General features: G+C 33.6%; 1 protein-coding gene across 4 annotated transcripts in view; it reads left to right on the top strand.

Annotated features, from left to right (window-relative positions):
- Positions 1-1,519: 1,519 nt before the first annotated feature.
- The window catches only part of VRN2 (VEFS-Box of polycomb protein), a 53,675-nt gene continuing 29,880 nt past the window's right edge, over positions 1,520-25,314 (top strand). Inside the window, exons 1-6 of one of the 4 annotated variants that reach the window (XM_088217691.1) lie at positions 1,520-1,674; positions 2,215-2,388; positions 2,851-2,906; positions 10,954-11,018; positions 21,318-21,370; positions 25,248-25,301. In XM_088217691.1, the coding sequence (XP_088073817.1) occupies positions 2,263-2,388; positions 2,851-2,906; positions 10,954-11,018; positions 21,318-21,370; positions 25,248-25,301 (354 nt within the window). In that variant the 5' untranslated portion in view covers positions 1,520-1,674; positions 2,215-2,262. Of the gene's footprint in view, positions 1,675-1,859; positions 1,993-2,152; positions 2,389-2,850; positions 2,907-10,953; positions 11,019-21,317; positions 21,371-25,247; positions 25,302-25,314 lie in introns of those variants that run through there. The other 3 variants (XM_088217693.1, XM_088217692.1, XM_088217694.1) reach the window with 3 other exon arrangements.

Below are 25,314 nucleotides of genomic sequence, written 5' to 3' on the forward strand. Positions count from 1 at the left end.
TGTGAGAGAAACTGTAGACCTCAGCAGTCGATCATGAATACATGACCATGTAATATAGAATAATTCACACATTGTTGCAAAAAGGAATATTCTCTAGAAAGAAAATACAGTTCATACACGAACAATATCATCTTCTAGGATATTTCTTTCTACATTAGAGATTGCCTTCACACTTATCATTTGCCACCAAAAGGATGATTAGATGAAATGGTTCTACCAAGAGAGACTCGTTTGTAGGGGCAGCTAACATCATACCTGGGTCCTCAGAGAAAGGTCTTCACAAAGGAAGAGTAGTAGGATAGCAGGAGTTGTGTTAGTCTTGCATAGGCATCAGGGAAACCTGATGTTAGTACCATAAAAAGGTGAAAGGGAGAGTGTTGCGTGGCTAGGATTTTACACCCAAGGTTCCTGGTAACTATTTTTTGCTTCTGGAGCTGAAGTATTAACAGCATCCAAGATGCTGTAAAACTTTAAGATAGAATTATGATTTTTTGGTTCCACTGTTTAAGTAGGATTTCATTTCTCATTGATAATGCATAATGACTAGTTTTGAGTTGCTTTGTAAATACAAATTTGACTATGTACGTACTAAAACATTTATGATTCACTGTTTGTTTTGTTTCGTTAACTAGTTAATTTTTTTATATGAGAATTAAAATTTAACTTATCATTATGTCGTCGAAATTCTAATAATTAAATTAAATTTCGTTTAAATAAATTGTAATATAATTTAATAAATAAATATTTTATAATGATTAAATTTTGTTGATTAGAGTAGTTATAACGAACTAAAAAATTCATAATAATCTTTTACTTATAAAAAAAGTTAAATATCTTCAATTTTAATTATTTCAATTATTCAATTAATACATTAATTTTTTTTTGTCACATGACATGTCACATTAATAACATATAATATCTTTAATTTAAATAAAATTAATATAAAAATTCATCAAAAATAAAATACTTTATTTTTATAATTAATTTTGCCCAAGTAATCTATCATGTCTTGAATGAGCCTAGTTAATCCATATTTCACATTCCTTCCTATAAGTAAATACATTAATTTAGTTAAATAATTTATTATAAAATAAAAATATATTTATATTTTTAATATTATAATCAATACATATTTATTTTATTAATGCGATATATCATATTAATTTATTGCATGTTCTATGCATTTTTGTTAAAAATTTTATAATAATTAATATATATATATCAATAAATTAATAAAATATACTAATCTTTATAAAAAAAAACACACAAATCATAAATTAAACACAATTAACAGTTAAAAATGTTTGGGTAATCCAACTGATCCATTTAGCCTAAAGACTTTCTCGATACTGATGTTAAGTTTTCATATAAAAATTTCCAGTAATTGACCTGGCTTAGTCAAATAGAATAAAATGTTGTTAGTAATTCTTTTCTTATGATAATTAATTTTTTTAGTTCTAACGTAAATTTATTAAATTTAAAAAAAAAAAAAAAAAAAGAACAAGGCCTAAATTTAAACGCCCTTTTTATTTTTTTATTTTTTTGTAATTTGGCTCTTATGAAGTTGAAGTTCATAATTTCTTTTTTTTCAAGAACTTTTGAGTTGCCTGATTTGTAGCAACTTTGCGTCTCTCCTGCCGTTGCCGGTGCCTGAAACCGGACATATTGGATCTGGTAATTTCATCTTCTCTCTAATTCTTTATCCTTATCCTCCATATTTTTCAGTGAACATATACCGACCTCTAGGCGTTTTATGTTTCCGTTAATAGGGGCAGAGGGGGTTCTTGTTGAATTCAATTTGTATAACTGCATCCCCGGGTATAGGGATGAAGCTTTCTTTAATTTTTTTTGTTTTGATATTCGGCACTCCAGTGTAGATGAATGTTAGGAACTTTCATGAAGACTTTTACGTCACCATTTGGTTAATCATTAAATGTTATTAATGGTTACCAAGGAAGAGCAAATTTATTTCTTTTCCTGCATCAGGTTCAGGTTTGCATTTTTCTTTCTTTTTTAAGATGACTGAATATGGTTTCATTCTTTAACCTAATTCATCATAGTATCATTGAATTTCAGTAGTTTCACCAAAAAAAAAAAAAAAAAAAAAAACCCTTGGGTGTTGTGATAACCTCTTTAATTGCATCATAATCAGGGCACAATTAAATGGAATTGTCATTTTGTGTTGACGGCATTGGATTCTTTCTTCTCCTGTAGTGAAAGTGAAAGTCGCAATTTTGTTGTCATAGTTGGATTGAGGATCTGATGTGCCATCAAAGTTCTTGCACTCATTTATCTGCAGAAGAGGCGATTTCCGCTGAGGAGAGGCTCTTACTATATTGCAAGCCTGTTGAATTATATAATATCCTTCATCGCCGCGCCCAACACAATGTAATTTCATGCATCCTTTTCGTTGCTGGAAATACGAACATCGTAGTTTTCTTTTTTTATGATAATTTTTTTTTGGGTTTCATAGTACTAGGTATATTCCATCACGTATCCTTAGTGCTAAAGTAATTTGCTATTCTTATTTATAATTCACGGGAGTAATATATAAATATCGCTTTTTAAGAGATTGAACTCATTTGAGAAATCAATATTTTGGATGCTTTTAGGCTGCCTTGTTGTTTGACTTAGGAAAATAGTAGATCTCCGATTATTTGCTGTTTGGATTACGAGCATGTTAATCTTTGTACTACATGTTGGTTATTTCAGTACTTATTTGAAAGCTATCCCTTTTTACCCATAAGTGAGATCTAAGTGTCTGTGAGATGTTTTGATGTAATGTAATTGCTAATATGGGTGCATCTTCCCTCTGTTTCTACTTTATAACCATCTGTTCTTCTGCTGCAGCCTTTGTTTCTTCAAAGATGTTTGCATTATAACATACAAGAAAGGCGCAACAGGGAGTAAGAACTATCTCCTTCATGTTTATTTTCATATGCATGTTTAATAACCTAGGAAGCCGCTAATAGTATTTCCACAGCCCTTAATGATACACTGGTTCTTGAGGAATTTTACCTTAATGACATGGTAGGTATTAGTGTGAATTCTACTCTATCACTTTCATCCTTTTTAAGAGTGTCTACCTTTCAGCCATCAGTCTAATTACAGGTGTTTATATGATTATTTCAAAAGTGCTTTCTTTAGAGGTTGATTGAGGTGTTTGATGAGAAGATATCCATTCACCACAGTACTTCTATGGAATGTATTAATGCCTCTCTTATCTCTAATGAGGTGGTGGAGGAAGGTAGTAGGTCGAGAAACAGCTGCTTGGTGTTTAATTTTGATTTTGAGGGAGCCTATGACCAAATGAGTTAGGCTTGTTAGTTAAGGTTTTGGAGAGAAGATGCAGTGTGGAATTTCAGGTTTACTTTCTTCAATAGCCTTTGCTATTTTGACTAGTAGCAAACCTAGAGATGGGGTTCTATAGTGGTTTGAGACAAGGGGACTCCCTGTCACGTTGCCTTTTCATGATGTCTTAGCATTGGTCATTGTAAGGTAGAGGTTCCTCTCTTATGATAAGGTAAGGTTCTATAATGTGCTTACCATCTTGCAGATCTTTGAGGGTATTACTGGTTTGTGGCTAAACTAAGAAAGAGCAGCTTAGTGTGTTTAGTGTCGAGAAGCAGAGTGTTTTGGATTTGGTTGTATCTGACATCTTATCATCTGAATGTATCTAGGTGCCCGTCCAGAGATAGAGAGACATAAGAGTGAGTAAAACCCATAGCTAATGTGTTACAGGACAATTGTAGGTAGAAAGTTATAAATTTAAAATAGGTATGAAACTAGTGTGAATTAAATGATATATCTGTTCCGATCCGACCTGCTCCGACATTGTTAATTCTACTTGAATGAATTCGCTTTAAAATCAAATTCATTATTTAAAGGAATAATTATTACTCTCTTGCATTTATATTCATTTTTAAATAAATTTTATAAAAAATATTTATTTCCTCTAAATCTATTATCTAGATAAAAGTAAAATGGTAAATGCCACATGTTAAATTCTCTTATTAATATTGATTTGTTTATGTTTGAATATTATTTTAATATATAGGTTGTTTTGATTAAGACTTAAAATTTTTCGATTAAGTTTAAATTATTTATTTGAATATGTATAAGATTTTTTATGATAAAAATGTTAAATTGGGCAGGTTTTTAGCTGTAGGGTAGATGGATAAAGAAACGAGTTGTTTGTATAAATAATTATGGTAGATGATCGCTATAAAGTTTTATCCATGGGGCAGTTGATGGGTAAAAAACTTTCTAACTATTCCGAGTGTGAGGCAAGTATAAATTTCATTTTTTTACTACGGCGGATATAGGAATTGAGATATCCACCCCATACTTGTTCCATGCCCATCTTTACCAGGGATAATCCTCGGGTTGCCTTCTTTTGAGATCCTGTTGCAAGCAGAGTCTCTAATCATCTGGATTGCTGGAAAGGTGCTTTTACCTAGCATAATATCTTTTTTGATATAAAATTCCTAGATATATAGTTCAGATAATTTAATAGGTGATGAAACCTTTGGTTGCAGTTGAACAAGTGCTCGAAAGATTATTTTGTTGGTTGAGAGATGTATTGTCTACCCAAAACTACTGGGAGGCTTGATATCAGGAACTTCTATTAAAAATTTATCTTTTGGCTAAATGGTTATGATTAGGGATGGCCATTGGTCCAAAAGCAGATTGGACTAGAATGGACTGAGGACCAACTAGGGATGGGAGTTAAGACAGAATACTATACTAAAATGGATCGATTTTTTAATTAAACTATTAGTGAATACTAATAAAAAATAAATTCACAATAGAAGTGATTTTTTTATTTTTTTGTATTTTGGTCTGCAGTCTATTTTCGTTTGAACTGGAATTAGATCAAAATGGACTGATCTTTTTGGTATTTTTGGTGTCTGAACTGAGAATTGGACTAACCATTATGTAGTTTTATTCAGTCCGGGCCATTCAGTGCAGACTGGTTCAAGTTTTTGTCAGGACCGAAATTTAACCAGCGATGATTTCCTTTGTGGTCATGCTCTTTCTGACACAGGATAATCAAGAATAAGTTCATTTTGATCGAAATTGATGGGATCCAAAGTTTAATGTTTCGAACGTATTAGAGCCACTAAAAATTATTTTTAGCATGTATTCTTCTTTCTTACCCTTTTTTACATTATGGCTTTTTTCTGGGATGACCAAAGAAGTAAAGGTCAACCTTAATGTTCCAAACTCCTTTACCCTATGGTATAATAAAGATCAGCCTATAACATCCCCTCTCTTCTCCTCTTTGATTCTTTGATTATTTGATTCTTTGGGATAAGCTGATCTTTGATTCTTTGGGAGATGCTGGCTTTCTTTCCATCTCTTTGGGTTAAATTTTCATATGATCAGCTTAAAGATTTTTCTTATTTAATTTGCATATAAATTTTTTTGCTATTCTATCAGAACTTTAGTTGGTCCTCCTTTTCTCTTTCTCTGTTTTCTTTTTTCTAACCTGTACGTGTTTTTGTTCAAAGGTTATCCTTTTGCTTTTGAGGGGGATTAACAGCTCTTGTTGATATTTGTCAAACTTTTAGATGTCATTTCTTATACATTGATGACATCCCTTTGGTGCCTTTCAGTTACAAATTTCATCTTCTTGGAAAAAAGTAGGCAGACCTAGTTTTTGGTGTTTGTGTCCTTTAGGTAAGAGCAAATAGCATATATATAAGTATTTTAGATTGCTTTTTTTTGGCATTTAATGTATCTAATAGGTTTAACATAAATTAGAAGAGTAGAAAGCAAGAAAATTAGAAAAAAATAAGGTGCTTCTTCCACTATAGAGAATATTGTAGATCCTGAATTTCTAATTTTGAAACTCCTTGAAAAAGCAAAGTACATTGCCAAAGAAGCATGCCTTTGTAACCAGCGGAAAATAAAAGTGAAGATTGTTGCATAGATATTTTGGTTCTTGAGGTTAATAAGCCAAAGAATTTGATTCTCTATACTTATAGAGAATATTGTAGATCCTAAATTTCTAATTTTGAAACTTCTTGAAAAAGCAAAGTACATTGCTAAAGAAGCATGACTTTGTAACCAGTGGAAAATAAAAGGGAAGATTGTTGCATAGATATTTTGGTTCTTGAGGTTAATAAGCCAAAGAATTTTATTTTTTATACTTATAGTTGAAGACCTCAATTGTTTTTAGTAATTCCATTATTTTGGTTAACAACAAGCTATGTTTTGGTTTCATGGGTAAAGAGGGTTTGGATAGAACGATAATCTTTCCTATTTCTTACTCATGCTTGTGGTGGATGTCTTGAGGATAGGGATGATATTTTACACTTGAACCCACTTAATCCAATTTGTTTGAACCTGATCAAATATAGTTTTTTTTATGTTAAAGTTCGGGTTCTGGTTAAGTTAGGTTCACGCTGGCAGAAAAGAGGGGGCAGTTTAGGGCAAGTTTGAGTTTGATCATCCAAAATCTGTTTGAACTCGACCTGCTATATATATATTTTTTGATTTTTTATTATTATAAATATATTTGTACTTGTAGTAATAAATATAATTTTTATATTAATAAATATAATTATATTTATATTGATAAATATAATTACTATATATTATTATATCTTAATTAATATATTTTTAATTTTTTATTAATATAAATATAATTTTATTTACATTAATATAATAAAATGATTGGACCGGTTCGGGTCGGACAATTGTAAATCCAACATCATTAAAAAAAAATTCAAACTTGCACTAGGTTCGTTGCGAGTTTGAGTTTGCACTGCATAAGGGTGATTATGTTCAGGCTTGGTAAAAGCTATCCTATACCCGCCCTGTTGCCATCCTTACTTGGGGGTGTTGGTCCATGGTATTGAGAGAGTTCTACTGACAGGGTTATGTGTGGGTGCTGAGATGTGGCGCTCTCCTACCTCCATTTTTGTTGACTACCTTATTTTTAGCTACTTATCATTCTAATTCCTCATTAATGACTTATATTATTATTTAATTTTATAAATTTATTTTTATTACATTTTAGTCATTAAATTTAAAAAATTATTTTAAAATATATTTTTAATAACAATGTTAAATTTTGAAAAAATAAAATGGTGGTTAAGTCTTGTTTTTCCAAGCACATTGAGTGAGGTATTTTGGTGAGAAGGTCAGAACAAAATTCTGCAATTGAACATCTGTTCTATTTTGATATATTTTGAAAAGCATAGGAAAAAAGAAACAAATAAGAAGCTTAAGTGGGTATGAAAAACTATTGCTATCGTTACTATGGCTACTACTATCATTATCAATGTTATTGTTGGTATCATGAGGATTGCCACCACTTGTTGTTATCACCATTATGCCGATGTTACCATTTTCGTAGTTGACATTGGCACTATCACTACCATCAATACCACTGTCATTGCCACCATCGCCCTAACACTCTTACCACCGCCCTAACACTCCCACCACTATCGTCCTAACACTCCCACCACCATCATCATACTCACTGTTGTTGTCACTATCACTCCATCACCACTAGCATTGCTGCGATAATCATCGTTATAGTTGTCATTTCGACTCTCGTCATGGTCACTCCTATTGCTAAAATCCCTTAGTTACTGCCACCGTTGTCACCCTCACCACTGTACTTATCATCTCCGTCATCGCTGTCATCATTGTTGTGCTCACTACTATCTCTTACCACGACCATTGTTGCTACTGTCATCATTATCACCATATTCGTCACCATCCTTCTTGTTCTCACTCTACTATCATTACCATCGCCGTTGTTACTACCTGCGGAAATATTATTTATTTCTTGAAGTCTAGATACAGAATGAGAGTATATATACAAGTTGAATTCTTAAATTGTAGTCGCATATTATGCAATTAATATCTCTAGGTACTAAAGAAGAAAACAACAACTAATTAAGAGATATTCTATTTTCTTTAAAATCAGAAAGGGATTCTAGCTGGATCCCACTAATTTTGACATTTAATCGTAATCTCATATTTTTACACCCTTCCTCAAGTTGGGTGGTAGATGTCTAACATTCCCAACTTACTCTTCATATTTTCGTAACTTGCATTTGGAAGTGTCTTTGTCAAAATATGTGCTGTTTAGCGGCTAGATAAAGTATACATGAGTTTGACTATTCTTTCTTCAATCTTCTCTTTGATGAAGTTGCTCTCCACGTGCTTAGTTCGGTCGTGCTGAATAGGATTCTTTGCAATATTTATGACAGTCTTATTATTACACAAACTGTCATAGTGAGATTTAATGTAATTCTAAATTTTTTAAATATTTTTTAGAGTCATATTCCTTCACATATTTTATGAGCCATTGCTCTGAATTATGCTTATGGACTACTTCTTGCGATTATCGATTGTTATGTACTTCTCCAAGTTACTATGTTCCCCCATACATAGGACCGGTAGTTGATCTTCGATCAGTTAGCGATCTTGTCCAATCTGCATCAGTAAATACCTCAACTTCCGTACTTGAGGTTTTCTTGAAGTAAAGCCCTCTACTCAGGCTTTTCTTGAGATATTGTAAAATTCTATATATAGCCTTCTAAAGATACTTCCATCATCTTGCTGACTTTCTGAATGTTTTAGAAACCCATTGCGATCACCCATCTTTGTTCTCATCCACCACATTTGTCCTTTCCAAGCTCAGTTATAGTATCTTTCCTATGTCTAGATTTGGTCACAAAAACAAGCGCTTGGACCTCTTCTTCTATCAGCACCATCTCAAGGTTTCTATCATCATCATTTTCTCTGAAGTCTGCGTTTTGGCACTTTCCTTTATTCTCGAACTCTTCCTTCGTCGAAAACACCGAGCATAAATCATCATCTTTCCTTTCAAACTTTCTCAACTCACCAATTTTCTCTTCTCTATCTTCCTCACCTTCTGAACTCACCTTCTCCGCTTGCACGCTTCTCTCCTCTTCTTTCTTTTTCTTTTGAGTCTCAAAACCCTTGATTAATTCGACCCCATCCTTTTTTTTTGAGCCTGAGGGTTCTCCCCAGGTTGGGTTATTTGCACCCGGTCTCCACACACCATTGTGAAACATTCTGGGTCTGACTCCACGATCCATTTTTCTTCCCAGGAATATCTTCTTTTTTCACCTGGACCACCCATTGTAGTTTGGTCTAGGCCCACCCATTCAGAGGCCACGGGAGAGTTAGGAGTCACTCACTTAGCAAGGAATTTCGCTCTCTCTCTCTCTCTCGCTCCTCATTTTGTTTTCATATGGAAACATGTGCAAAAGTTGCTTGATAATTAATTCCATACATTTGTACCCATTGGGTACCAATTTGGTTTTGTACTTTTCTTTTGTGTCATTAGCTTTATACTTCATGATGAACAACCATATGCATCTCATAAGTCTTTTTCCTTTAGATAGGTCGACTATATCTCATATTTGATTTTTGTCAATTGCTTGCATTTCAACACTATGATATTTTTCAAATTTTCGCAGGATAATATTTCAGATGATAAGTTAGGGATAGACTTAGTATTCGTACTCATGAGAAAACTTCTTGTAAGATAGTGAACATTTATCAATGACACAAATTTGGATATTAGATAAAGATGATTCTTGGTGCATTCTCTGGTTCTCTTACAAACTACAATAGGTACATTAGATCAGAATGCAAAGGGTTTTGAGAAGTTACCTCATTTTCAAAACTTGACTCTGATGCTTGAACCTGTTTTAGTTCAGGATTCAAATTCTTCCTCCTTAAGTAAATTTGAGTGAAACTTAGATCATGCATGGTTTCTGGTGTTGGGTCACTTCCTGAGTTTTGGTAATAGAAGGGAGTCATTTTCTGGGTTGTGAGATAATCGAGATTGGTCATTTGCTAGTGGTTTAAATGCTGGTGGTATAGATGGTAACGTAATGTAGAAAAAGTTCCCTATTTTTTGACAAAGGCTCACGTGAAGATAAGGATGAGTAAAGTAAGACTTTGTCTCTACAAATGTAACATCTATAGATATTTAGAATTTTTTGGTGGGTAGATGATAGCACTTTTATCTCTTTTGATTGGAGCAATATCTGACAAACATATACTTTAGGGTTCTTGGATCAAGTTTTATTTGTTGATGTAAATGTATATGGACAAAAGCAACACCCTTAAATATTCTAAGGACAAGATGGTCTATGATATTGACCTCCAAATAAAATATAGAAAGAACTTCTATAAGACTTCTGAAATTCAAGACTCTGGATAATAATAAATTAATAAGATAGGTGACAGTAATTATTGCCACGCAAGTACTGTTTAGGTCCATTTTTTGAACAAGAAGGCCTAGGTAGTACCAAGTCGGTGATTGTTTTTTTTTCTTACCACTCCCTCTTGTTATGGAGTGTGGACACCATGTTGGAGAATAGAATGTTATGTTTATTACTGAATGAAAAGGGTTTTATATATACACAACTCTTAGTATAGAAAATGAAACTCTAAATTTAATTACATATAGGTAGTTTACTCTTATATTTTCACATATTAAATTACATATATATACGCTACCGACACACCTCGTGGCCTTTCATTGAACAACTATAGAGCCACTAAACCTTGTTTCTCTGTGAAAAATAGAAAAAGCATTTTATGTTTATTCCTTTTACTAGACTCGATGCTTTGGGAGAAGATGACTATTTTGGCCTCTCTTTTGGCTAAGACTTATGGCAAGTACTCTGAGATCTCCTTATCTGTGCTTCATAGAAGTTGGGATGACTTGATATTATGACAAATTGTCGTTCTCTTTGAGTAATGTTTTGTTTTCCTTGTTTTTGTTTCTTTTTACTTCGTTTCTCAGCAGGATAATTTATTTGCTTTAATTCTTGTTTTGTGCTCATCTTTTCTCAATAATATTTCTTTTTCTGTCAAGAAAATATTCATTCCGTTTACTTTTTTCCTTTTTGATAAAGTTTACATTGAACATATTGCCTTCTTATCCAGGTTGAGGCCTGGAATTGTAATTTTCAACTATCGGGATTATAGCAATATGCTACAAAAGGTTGAAGGTAAGAATTTCCTTATCCTTTAAAAATTAGTATTCTTGTGCGTTGTATTGCTCTGTACTGTTGATTGGTCAGATTTCAGTAGTAATGTTATCAAACTTGTTTCCTATTGTGGCTTCCTCTTTTATTCTCAGTCCTTGCTGGTATAAATAGGTAACTTGAATCGCTCATTAAGTATTATATTTGTGCAATTTTAGTTCTGCTATGTTTTGCCTTGGTCTGATTATTTTCTAACTTATCAGTAAAATGTTCGTCTAGTTGGAAGGAGTGTTTTTGCTTAGGTTGTCGAGAAGGGATGGCAGCCTGGACTGAAACTGAGACCTCACAGACTAGACGATTAAATTATGGTTTCTCTCTTGGTTCTGATTAAGGGAGGTTTTAGTTTTGAGATCATGGATTAGTTTGAGGTATGTGTACTGGACATTTCAGGCAGATTTTGTTAATCTGGCCTTGTTAGAAAAAGGGATATGATTTTGTGGAAATAATTCATGTGAAACATGCCTACATTTCTTACCTTGTGGGGTTAACTAAGGCAAGGTATAACTTTTAGGGGTGAGGTTCAAGATTCAAAGAATTTAGTCAAGGTTGAGGTAAACTTTCAAAGTGACTGAATAATAGATATTCAGCTGAAATCACTCATTCTTGCTAAAAATTTATCTACAATATAAATGTAAAATGTAGACTGTTTGAGAATAGATCATTAATTGCAGACAAAAAACTAGGATTGTGAATGTAGCAGTTTAGGGTTCAAGAAGTTGATTATCTCATATAGTTGTCGAGTAAAATGGGAAGCATGATTCTGCAATGGATTGTCACTAGAATGCAGTAGCCAGATTTTAGAGAAAGTGAGTCCTAGGGAGAGACATTCCTCTCTCAGATCAATAAATTTTCTTCACTGGCAACCATCCTACACGTTTGTCTGCTTGGGCAAGCTCTAGATGGCTGGAGCATCATGCACATGGTTACTCTACAAAAATTCCTGGTGATCGAGGAAATCGTCCGACATCTCTCAGAGAAGAAGATGCGAGATATGTTGCACGTCACTGTAACCGATTTGTAGTCTACTTCAATTAGGAAATAAAATAGTTCTCTAGGGTGCTGTCCGCATAGAGCAACACACCTAGCATAGATGTTTTAGAGGATCCAATCACACTTTTTTTCACTCCCTTCGAGTAGAAACAGAAGGGTTGCTTATGAAGTGGAACAATGGGAAGAGAAGGACGCTACTAGGTGAGTGGATAGTTCTTGGTGCCTCCTTCTGGCAATTGTGGTTTGAATTTAGCTTTTCTAGTTCTCATCTCCAAGACTGAAAGTGGTGTAAATTGATCTTAGGCCCATTGATTTTGTGGTAGTATCTGGGGGTTGACTTTTAAGGTTCTAGATAAAGGATTGAGCTAGATTCCGAGCCTTATAGTTGGAGAAGCATTAATGGGCTTCTGTTGAGAGCAAGCAGATTGTCAATACCACCTCATTGTATGAGCTAGTGGATGATCTCCAGAAGAGAAGGGAGGATGGAATTCTGGATATTAGACAAGTCTATGACAATGCTTCATACTGTTTTTTACTCTCATTACATAGAATGGGCTTTGGGACTAAATTCTGCAAGTAGATGCATTTCTTCATCTCGTTTGTTGTATTTGTTGTAAATGGCAGACCATCAGATTTCTTTCCTTTTCCGAAGGGGCTCAGATAGGGAGATCCCCTTTCCCACTTCTTCGTCATTCTTCTGATGGAGACTTTCTTTTGTCTTCTCTAAAGAGCTATGAATCTGATACTGGTGGGCTGATGTGATCATAAATGGCATACCTGTGTTGGCTGATGACAGTTCTTTTTTCTTTTTTGGCAAATGCACAGGAAGGCTTAAATCAACGGAAGGTGTGTTCTTCTTTGTTTCCAACAATGTTTGGCCTCGAAATGAATTGGCAGTCAAAAACTATTTCTATTGGAAACTATATCAATATTAAGAAGACAATGCAATTCTTGGGATGGAAGTTGTTTTTGTTCTTTTTTCTATGAGAAGAAATCTAGGATTTAAATTCTTTTCTTAGCTACAACAAGAATATCTATATCCATGTTATAAATTCTTAAAGAACTGAGTTAATATTTGCTAGTTTTTAAAGAGAATAATTGTATAATTGTTAGGCGAACAATCTCTAACCAGTATCCTGGTTAATTGCATAGAGAGGGGCCACGGGAGACAAACAAAAGAGAGACCGCAAGCTTCTCTACTCCTGTTCAAGAGCCTACGTCCTCCCTTTTGCTCCCATTAGGAGGCGTCAACTTCCTCTTCTCCTATGTAAGTTTAGGTCCCTTACAAGTTGGAATATAGGAAATTAGATGTATTAGAAATTTAAATATTAGAATTTCCTAAATAATAATCTTGGGAAGTATATATGTATAAAATTTAATATGTAAGGGTATAATAGTAAAACACTTCTATGTAATTAATTTTAAGATTCATTTTCTATACTCAAAGCTTTATATATATATATATATATATGACCAAATAGTTATATAATAAAATATGATATTCTGTTCTTCCTCGTGGTATTAAAGCTCGAGATAAACAGTGTATTTAAACATATGAAGAACTTTTTGTGAGATGGAGAAAAATTGTTAAATGACAAAAAATTTGAGATTAGATAAAGCGGATATTAGTAGATTTCCTAGTTCATTTTCAAATTGCAATAGATATATGAAAAATTTAGGAAAAAAATATTTCCTTTATTTCACTCTTACTTTGGTGTTATAGACCACATACACATATATATAAGAATTCTCATGTACACATAAGGAAATTACCCTTATAATGGGGTACTATCATTATGGAAAAAATTAATGGTAGAATTATAAAATATCGTGGTTATTTATGTAACAAAATGTTCATGTTAACACTCACCCTCAACTTGGTGTAACAAAATGTTCATGTCAACACTCACCCTCAACTTGGTGTAAAAATATCACACATACCCAAGTTACATATCAAGTTCTAAAAAATTTTGTTGCTAAGTTCTTTAGCGAAGATATCTGCCACTTGATTGATTGAAGATGTATGATATAAATATAAGAAGTCATCAACTACTTTTTCTTTTATGAAGTGACAGTCACAACCACTTTTTCTTTTATGAAGTGACGATCAATCTCAATGGGTTTTGTCATATCATGTTAAAGTGAATTTTAGACAATAATAATAGTTGCTTTATTGTCACAAAACAATGGTACATTTTCTTCTTTAAACAATCTTAACTTCTTCATTAGCTTTTGTAATTATAATAATTCACATACCTCGTGGGCCATTGCTTTATATTCTATTTCAGTAGTAGAACGGGCAGCTCCCCTCTGCTTCTTGTTTTTCCCTGTAACCAAGTTGTCTCCAACGAGTGTGTAGTAACTGGTAGTTAACTTCTATCGTTCGGAGATCCAGTCCAATCGACATTTGTAAATGGTTCTATCTTAAGGTCGCCATTTCTGGAGAAGAATAAATTTTTTCCTGGTGCGGATTTTATATATCGTAATATTTGGAAGACGGCATGTAAATGAGTCTCATGAGGATTATGCATGTATTGACTCACCAGGCTAACCGCATATACAATATCTGGTTTGTTATGTGAGAGATAAATGAGTTTTTTAACTAATTTTTAATATCTTCCCATATCCACTGATGTACCTTTACTTGCTTGTAGTTTGTGATTACTTTCAATAGGAGAATCTGTTGACTTGCAACCCATCATACTACTCTCTTCTAACAAGTGTAAGATATACTTTCTCTGAGAAATGAAAATTCTTTTATTAGATCTGTTAACCTCAATTTTTAGAAAGTACTGCAACTTTCCTAAATTCTTGATTTCAAATTCTCGAGAAAGAAGTCCTTTTAATCGAGTTATCTCCTTTATATCATATTCAGTCACCACAATATGATCTACACAAATAATGAGAAGAGTGACCCTAACCTCACAATGCTTGATGAATAAGGAATGATCAATGTTGCTTTGTTGATATCCGAAAGAAATCATAACTCTTTTGAATCTTTCAAGCCATGTTCTTGGAGACTGTTTTAATCCATATAAGATCTTATTTCATTTGCAGACTTTTCTTTGTTTTCTTTCCTCTTTAAATTCAGCTGGAATTTTCATGTATATCTCTTCCTCTAAATACTCATGGAGGAAGACATTTTTGACATCAAACTGCTGTAAGTCTCAATCAAGATTAGTAACACAGGATAATAATATTCTAATTGTGTTCATCTTTGTGATAGGTGCAAAAGTCTCCTGATAGTTAACTTCATAGGTTTGAGTAAATCCTTTAGCCACTAGTTTAACTTTTTACCTTTCAATCGTCCTATCTGCTTTATGTTTTGTAGTAAATACCCACCTGTAACCAAACATCTTCTGCCCCTGTGGGGGATGAAACAAGTTCTCATGTTTCATTTTTTGATAATTCTTTCATTTATTCAGTCATTGATTCCTTTTATTTGAGATTTCCCAGTGCTTCTCTCCAATCCTGTGGAATAGACACAAAGGAAACAGATAAAACAAATACGCTATGAAAGGAAGATAGAGAGTCATGGGAAACAAAATTACATATAGAATGCTTAGTGCGAGTTTTGATTCCTTTTCTATGAATAATGGGTTTATTAGATAAATTACAAGTTAAAAATGGCTCACTAATATTTTCAGGAACTGAAGAAGATTCTTGATCTGCGATAGATTGCATGATGACTTTTTGTGTCTTATCTTTCATTGAATACTTCTTCAAGTCCGATTTATCTAGGCATATGGTATTTTATTCTTGAATAAGATCTTCTGACATACAATTCTCCCCCTGAATAAGATTGTCAAGGGTTACCGAATTGGACATCACCTCTTCCTTCTCACTCTCCCTCTGAAAGAGTGTTTGGATGGAGCTGAAGTATGATTCAGATTCTTTAAAAGTAACATATATAGTCACAAAATATTTTTTAGACGGTGGATGATAACACTTGTACCCCTTTTGGATAGGAGAATACTCAACAAATATGCATATGAGAATTCTAGACTCCAATTTACTCACATTTTTAATATGAACAAAACAAACACATTCAAACACGTTTTAGGGGAACAATATAGGAATTTTTATCTTGCAAAACTTTCATAGGACTTCTAAAATTTAGGATTCGCAGAGACATTCTATTAATAACTTATGCAATTGAGAAAATTGCATCTCTTCAATAACTTTCAGTTAGATTCATGGTGAACATTAGAGATTGAGATACTTCCATTATTTGTCTGTTTTTTCTTTCAGCAACTTCACTTTCTTCATTAGTGTAGGCACAACTTGTTTAGTAAATTATTCTATTTGACTTTAAATAGGTACGGAACCTACTTATCCATATGTTTTATACCATTGTCAATTTTTAGAACTTTAAACTTTAACATTAAATTGTGTACATATTATTTTATGAAATAATTGAAAGCATGAAAATACATCACTTCTTACTTTCAACAGGTAAGTACATGTTAATCGAGTACAACAGTCAATAAAACTAATAAATCATCGATGATCAGGTAGAGAAGTATTATGAGTAGGTTCCCATACATCAAAGTGAATAGTTAAAAAATGATTAGATCTTCTATTATTAATCAAATGATGAGAACTCCTTTTATGTTTAACAAGTTCACATGCATCACAAACAAAGAATTTATGTAAGTTTTTTTAGATAAATTAGAATATAATTTTCTAAAATAAAAAAAAAGGGTACCCGAACTGCCAGTGCCATTGTAGTATTTTCATATTGACTTCCTTATTCTCAATGGTTGCTTGATTTCCAATTAGGTTTTGATTTTTTTTTTTAAGACATATAAGCAATCCTACAGTTTACCAATGCTAATTCACTTCTTTATTCGAAAATCCTGAAAGATACAATAATAAAAGAAAAATTTAATTTTACAGTTTAGGTTTCTAGTAATAACACTAATAGATAAAAGACTATTAGGAAAAGTAGGTACATGCAAAGTTTAAGACAGTGTAATAGTTGAAGTACAATTAATGGAATCTGTTCCAGATACAGGAGTGTATGACCTATCTATTATACGAACATTTTTTCATTTAGTAGAAAAAAAATAGGTTAAAAATTATGGGGAAGAGTTTGTCATGTATCTGCTAGCTCCAAAGTATATAATCCAAATATTAGGAGTGAAAGTAAGAGGGAGGAAAAGAATGTCTGATTTTACTATATTTAATGCATCAATAGTTATTAAAGAGTTAAGTTGAGATAGAATATAGTTTAGACTTTGAATCTCTTCGGTTGAAAAAACTCCAACTGTTGGCACTTCATATGCTTCACTTGTCTCGACCAAGCTTGCTTGAGCTCTCATAAATCCACCTTTCTTTCCCTTTCAATCTCTAGTGGGTCGTTCATGCAATTATCTAGTAAGTTTCTTTAGTGTGTCTTGACTTGTTACAACAGTTGCAATTCCATTGGTTTTTGAAGTGATCAGACTGAGCAACTAACCCAGGTTTCTCAGCTGGTACTTTGTGGAACATGACATCTCTTCTACTCTCTTCTTATTGAATATAAGAATAAGTTCTAATGAGGAAAGGTGGTCCTTACCAAGTACCTAGACTCTTATTTGATCATATTCCACATTCAGACCGGTCAAGAAATTATATATATTCTCATTTTCTATCATTTTTTAAAATTTGACTGCATTTTCTGGGTAATCTGTTTGAAAATTTTGGTAATAATCGAGCTGCTGCTATAGTCTATTGACTTTAGAAAAATATTAAAAGATAGTCATTTGTCATTACTTTATGCTGTGAATTTTGTATGGAGTTCATAGATTTGAGCATCATTACCCACTTGTGAGTATGTAAGAGACAATACATTTCATATTTTTTCTGCAGTATTGAGCAACAGATATGTTCGGGTAATGTGAGGTTGCATAGAATTGATGAGTCAAGACATTATCAAGGCATTTTTAGAGTCCCATCTGTTATATTCCAAACTGCTGATGTTTGGTTTCTTCACATTATCAGTAATATAACCCTGTAATTCTCTAGCTTTAATGAATAGTAAAATTTTTTTTTGAGCAAACAAGATAATTAGATCCATCAAGATTTATGACTTGTTTGTAGTGGTGGGTTATCAGAATTAAGAATAATCAATTTCTTTGCTTATGTCATATTTGAGTACTAGAAACAAGGAAAAATAATACCCACTAAATATCGCAGAGATAGAATAAACTTCCTAAACACCACAAAGGCCCAAAAAAAATTGCTACGAAACCAGAAAAGATAACTGGAATCAGAAGCTGAATCAGAAGCAGAAACTGAAAAACCCAGAGGAGACCTTTGCACAAATCAGAAGCTGTTCGCGAGGAAACCCGGTGTAGGAGCAATGGTCGTGCGCGAAACAGAAGCTGTGCAAGAGAACCAAACACTATGCGCAAACTAGAACCCGTGCACGAAGGAACCCAACGGAGGAGCAACAGCCGTGCGCGAACCAGAAGCTGCGTGCGAGGGAACCAGACACCATGCGCAAACCAGAAGTCGTGCACAAAGGAACCCGACGAAGGGGCAACGGCTGTGCACGAAGGAACTTGAAGATGGGTCGGGTCGGGCATGCGCAACCTAGAGAAGGAAACAGTGCGAACCAGCGGCCTTGTGCGAGGAAGCAGCATGAACAAAGGGGTGCGACCGGAGCAGAGGAATCGAGTAGGGCGGAGAAGGTCACTGCATTAGGGCGGTAGGTCACCGGTGAAGGTAGGACTCCATTTGGGTGGGTGGTGAGAATGTTTTAGAATTCGAAAAATTTAGGAAAAAAAATATTTACTTTATTTCATTCACTTTGGTGTCACAGACCACACATATATATACAAGAATTTTTTCGTACAAATGAGGAAATTATTTTTATAGTAGAGATTCTAAATAATTACAATCATTATGGGAGAAATTAATGGTAGAGTTATATGGGAAAAAATATCACACTTATTTAACCAACAAAATATTTATGTAAACAATATATCAATGTCAGAGGGCAAAGAATTATTAAAAGTTACTTCATTTCCCGAACTTGAATAAGATCTTTGAACTTGCTTCGGTTTAGGATTCATATTCTTCCTTCTTAAGTACACCTAAGAGAATCTGAGGTCTTGTGGGTATTAGTGCTGGTTCATTTTGTAGGTTTTGAAGTAATGGAGGAGGGTCATTTTTTGAGTTGTAAGGCAACTGAGGAGGGTCATTTGTTGGTTGTGTAGAGGGCAAGGTAATGTCAGTGAAGAACAAGTTCTTGTCTTATAATACTGAGCCTCCCTGAAAAATAAGACTGGCTAAAGTAGGACTTGGTTTAAAAAATGCTACATCTGCAGTATATAGAATTTTTTTTTATAGGTGGATGGTATCATTTTAGCCTTTTGATTGGAACAGTATTCCACAAACACACACTTCATAGCTCTTGGCTCCAGTTTCTTTCTTTGATGTGATGTATGGGAATAAAGGCAACGTACTAAAGTATCTTAGTATAAGATGGTTTGTGATACTGACCTGTGGATAAAATGTAAAAAGAACTTTCATAGGATTCTTTTAAAGTCCAACATTCTAGATGGTAACTGGTTAATAAGGTTGACAACAATAAGAACGGCTTCCTGTCAAAATTGTTTAGATTTATGGTTTTAGAACAAGAAAGCTCCAGTATTGAGAAGTAAGTGACTATTTTTTCTTTATGCCATTCTATTTTGTTATAGAGTGTGGATACAAGAAATGGACGATTCTTTCTTTGTAGAAAAAGGAGGATAGCGCTTGATTGAACAAGTCTTTAGCATTGTTTTGGAACAATTCACTGTCAATTGAGGCTTAGTCATATTGTAAAACTGCAGAAGCATATGACTCATATATGATTTTAACTTGAGAGAAAAAAGTAAGGTGACAATTGTACAATTATCTACATGTGACTATGAATTAAATAAAAAAGAAATGTTACTTCTTTTATTCCTGACAGGAAATATGTCATGCTTATGTTTAGGTAGTTCACTTACATCTTATTTGAGTTTTAAATACGATAGGAGCATAACCTTATAGATAAAAAAAGATGAGTATCAAAGTCTTTTATGATGTAGCCAAATCTTATTTGTAGTCGTAATAGATAAAAAGCAGTTTATTAACTCAAGTGCATTCAAGAAATATAATTTTTTACTTAACTCACCATGTCTAATCATCTTCCATGAGTTGTGGTCTTGAACGGCATAATAAGAAGGAAAAAATCACTTTGCAATTCAAGATTTTAGTCAGTGATACAATATTTATGTATGGTATGGGGGCATCAAGTATATCTTTAAGAGTAAAATGGGGGTTAATCCTTATATCAGCAACTCCAACTACCTTGGTTAGTGAACTGTCCACAGTGATTAAATTCTTACTACTTGGATAAGAAACTTATGTACCAAAGTAGTGCGAGGAATTTACCATGTGCTCGATGGCTACTGAGTCTATTGTCAATGATAATGCTAGGGTCTATATGAGGCATTAAACCATGTAAAATAGAAAACTTACTTGAATGTGCCAATAAAATTTACCTGCGGGATTTTCCAGAGACTTGACATGAGTTTTTAGCTATTCAATTTCTTCTTTGAATTCCCTATATATTAACGTCTTTTCTTCCATTTATTGATTTGTCAAGTGGGCCTGTTCCTAGGGCTTATGTAGGGCACTTTTGTATTCTCATTCTTTGCTTTGAATCAAGATGGTGAAGTAGTACAAAAAATTTTCTTATATAGTGGCAAGGAGTTCGAGCGATCTTAGTGACTATGTTTTTTTGGGGACCTTATTGACATTTTAACTTATTTGTAAGGCTGTATATATTTGGATTGCACCCCTTGGTACATTGTTAATATATCTCTTTTTCCTGGAAAAGCTCTCATGTAACCAACCATAGTTGCCTTCTAGACTGTAACTGTCAGTGCTTCTTGGCAATATTGTGGAATAGAAAGATAAGACAACAACTACATAGGAAAGTGGTAATGAATTTGTTACAGTCCCTTGTTTAGGATTAGGGTTTTTTTTTTTTCTGAAGTAATGTTTAGGATTAGGTTATGGATTGACATACACTGAATTTAGAGTTTAGGAACCTTTGGATCTCTAGAAAACTCAATTAGGCTAAATGTATTCTTTTTTGCATTAAAATATCACAAAGGGTTTGAATCTGCTTTTGCTTGTTCTATCTTTCTCTCCTTTTTGTTTTTGGTATATACATTTTATCTTAACTGACGCTTTAGTGATTAATTGTTTTGTTGAGGCTTAATTGTTTGTTTTTCTCGTTTCAACCTGCAGTAACTGAAGACTTCTCGTGTCCATTTTGTTTGATACAAAGTTCAAGCTTTAAGGTAGGTATTGAGCTAAGAGGATTACTGAATTTATTCTATTCATAAGCTAAATCATTTGGAAAGGTTGTTAAAAATATTCTTATTCTGAAGGCAGAAAAGGGAAAGAGAGTGCAGATGTGAGTTTAGGTCCAGTGGATATGGGAGGGGCTTTATTATCATGCTTGTCGTCATTCAAAAGCATATATATTTTTTTCCTTCCTTTCCATGTTTTTTACTTGAAAATAGAAATCTTGCTTTCGAAATTAGAAAGACCTCTTTCTAAATAACCTCAAATTAAACACATGTTTTCTGTTTTCCATTACTGAGAATTGCTTTGCAACTTTATTATGGAAGATAAAATGGAAAATAGAAATAGAAAACATACTATAGAGGCAGAAGGTTCTACATGGGACATGGCCTCATGTTTTTACATGAAAATACTTTATTAGATTCACATCTTTATTTCACTACAGTTGTCTACCCAAGCTTCCTTTGGTTGAGAAATCACTTCAGTTAAAGAAGCTGGAATTCAAATAGAGAAAAAATTATGTGTTATAATGTTACTTGTCCTATGTCGGGAGTATTTTTCTAATTTGTATGATTCTTTTTATTTTTTGATTGTAAAAGAATTTTTTTGTTTGCATTAAGAATGATTGATATGTATTTTATTGAATATCACAACCATATATATATAGATTTTTTAGAATAGAAAAAGTGACATCTGCAGGCACAATTTTGTGGGGGTGGATGATAATATTTGTATCTTTTTTAAGAAAGAGGAGTACCCAACAAACATGCATTTTAAGGTCTGGAGATTTAGTTTCTCTCTTTGATAGGAATGAATATGAATAAGGCCAAAACACCAAAATATCTGAGGGACTAAATGGTTTATGACACTTACTTTTGGATAGAATTTGGAGAGTCATTCTAGAGATCTTTTGAAATCTAGAACATTGCAAGGCAAACGGTTAATAATATAGGTTGCTATAAGGACGGTTTTGCCCCAATATTGTTTTAGAATGTGGTTTTGGAAGAGAAAAGCTCTTGCTGTGGCTAGAAGATAATTATTCTTACATTATGCTACTCCATTTTGTTATGGATTATGAATGCAAGATGATTTGTGGAGAATCTTTTTCTTGGTAGAAAAATGATAAGAGTGTGTGATTAAAAATTTTTTTGGTGTTGTATGCGGATTCCAAATTGGATTTTTATCATGTTGCAAAACTAAAATATGATCCGGCTAAATGTCGGTTTGACTTTGAGTAAGAAAATTCAGGTGACTCTAGTGCAATCATCAATAAATGACATAAATCATTGAGATTTAGAAGTATTAGGTGTGTTGATCAGTCCCCAAGTGTCAATATAACTTAATGAAAAAGGAACTAAGTTTCTTTAATTGTTGATCAAAAATATTATATGCTTATGTTTGACAAACTTATAAATTTCACAATATAAATTTTCATATTTTAAATTCTTAACTAACAAGAGAAACATAACCGTCCAAATCTTTTATGGTAGACCCAACTCTTGTGTATAGGGTTGATAGTAACAATAGATAAAGATCTCCTAGGTGCATCCAAGTAGTAAAACCGTTTCTAGCGTCAACAATCATCCGCCTGAGTTCTAGTCTTGAATGTCGTAGTGAGAAAGGAGAAATGTTACTTTGTAGTTCAAGTTTTGTGATAATTTATTAACTGACACAAGATTTGTACACGGTTTGAAAACATACAACATATTTTTTATAGCCAAGATAGGACTAAACTTAATATTGCTTTCATCTATAATAATATTGAGAAAACCATCTGCAATGAAAATTTTCTTATTACTTGGATAGAGAATATATCTACGAAAATGTTTATAAGTATTAACCATATAATTGGTGACTCCTGAGTATACAATCTAAAAATCTTCAAATGGTTTATTTGAGACGTTTGAACTTTGTGAAAAGGAAAACATACGTGAGTGATTTATTACTCCTGTGCCTATGAGTTTCTTAAGATCCTCAAATTGACTTCATAGTCGTTTAATCTCAGATTTGAAAGCAGCGAAATTAGTAGATGTTCCTTTCTCACACTGGTTGGCCGTATTAACCTGTTTGGGAATCTTCTATGGAGTAGTTTTGTATCACCACTCCTTCGTGGAGGTATTTGGCTTGCCATGCAGTTTCCAATTTTTTTTTTCGTTGTATCTGAATCTTTTGCAAAAAGTACATCGAAGATTGTTCTTGTTGTTCACTGCAAGAGATGAGTTCTCAGCAAGACTCATTTCCTTTGTCTGATGGTGAGGTATAGAATCTCATGAGATCATAGTTGAGCTGTCATTAGGGCGGGTTTCTAGCATGATTGCTCTTCTGCTCTCCTCCGAAGTTATAACGAAAATTACGTTATTGAGTAATAACATTTTTCTTTCCCAAGATTTATATCCGTACTTAATCATATTCAAGATTTAATTATGCCAGAAACTAATATACACGGTCTTTTTTCACAACTTTTTTGAGACGAATTGCATCTCTACCACAATCTGGTACTGGTTTAGTTCCTGCCACCAGGTTTTTAAATATTAGAATATATATTGATTGAGCTGTTCCCTTACTTGATAGGCTGCGTCTTTACAATCAAGTCATAAATCTATGCAGCTTCCTTGACCGTGGAGTTGGTTTCGTCAATTACATCCTATAATTCTTTTGTTGTGTGCAGAAACATCACGGGTTTGTTGATTTCTGGAGTCATAGAATTCGAAAGCCGTGCTATAATCATTGGATCTTTGTCATCACAAAGATTGAAGGTTGACTCTCTGGATTTTGGTTTGGTACTCAGAAAATGGCTGAGTTCGCCTTTTTCCTTGAGGGTGGTATGGATTGACTTATTTGCGTTTGCCGCAGTTAATCCTTACTTGTGAAATGATAGATAGTCTGGATTAACTGAAATTCACTAGAAGAATTCCCTATGTGGGAGTGTGTTCCAATGTTATGGGATTTTACTTCTGACATCCTTTAATATTTTTATGGCAATTAGGGCCAAATAAAAAATTATAGGAAGAATTTTACCATGAGGTTGCACGATTGCATGTATTTAGCTGGAGCGGTTGCTGTGAAAGCTACTGGCTTGCAGTTTACAGCTTCCACGTGTGGGACTAGGCACGACTGGGTATAGGAAGGGAGTTGCGACTTGCGGCTCTGTGTGGACAGAATCTGGAGTGGAGCTGACGAAAGAATCTGGATGTGTGGCTGGGAAGGCCACTGGGACTAGGCATGGTTGGGTGCAAAAAGGGAGCCATGACTTGCAGCTCTGTGTGGACATTATTTGGAGCGGAGCAGATGAAGGAATATGGATGCGAGGTTGAGGTGGAAGGTTGTGCGATTGACGGCGCAGAGGTGGGGAGCAGCCAGTCTCTGTGGTTGGTGTAACAGGCCTGCGTGTGGTGGAGCAACCATGTCTGAGCAGCAGGTTGAATCTGTGTGGCTGAGTAGTAGGGTCATCGCACGTAGGGGGAGCCTTGATTGATTACTGGTGTTGACGATAGATCTTGGCAGTTGGTGATTGATGGTTGGTGGCGGCCAGTGGTTGGACAATGATATCCAAATAGAATTTTAAAGAGTCTAAGGTTTTCTAAGTTAGGGTTCTAATACCATGTTAAGAATAGTTAATATGTATTTTATTGAATTTCACAACCCTGTATATACAGGTTTTCTAGAATAAAAAAGAGAAATAAACAATTAATTACATAGAGCACATTTTACCCTATACTCTTTAACCTAATTTGCAATTTTGTTAACTGGTTGTGATGCCATAACTGTGCCTGGGTTGATTTCAGTTACATGTACTCAGCATTGATTATTTTTATATGAATGTATCTCAATATCGAACTCAGAAAAGCTTCTCCATTTTGTTTTCTGCAGGGTCTGAGATATCATTTGTGTTCTTCACATGACTTATTCAACTTTGAATTCTGGGTTGGTAGTTTAT

Source organism: Carica papaya, chromosome 4, assembly GCF_054855325.1.
Source record: "Carica papaya isolate Zhongbai chromosome 4, ASM5485532v1, whole genome shotgun sequence".
Classification (NCBI taxonomy): domain Eukaryota; kingdom Viridiplantae; phylum Streptophyta; class Magnoliopsida; order Brassicales; family Caricaceae; genus Carica; species Carica papaya.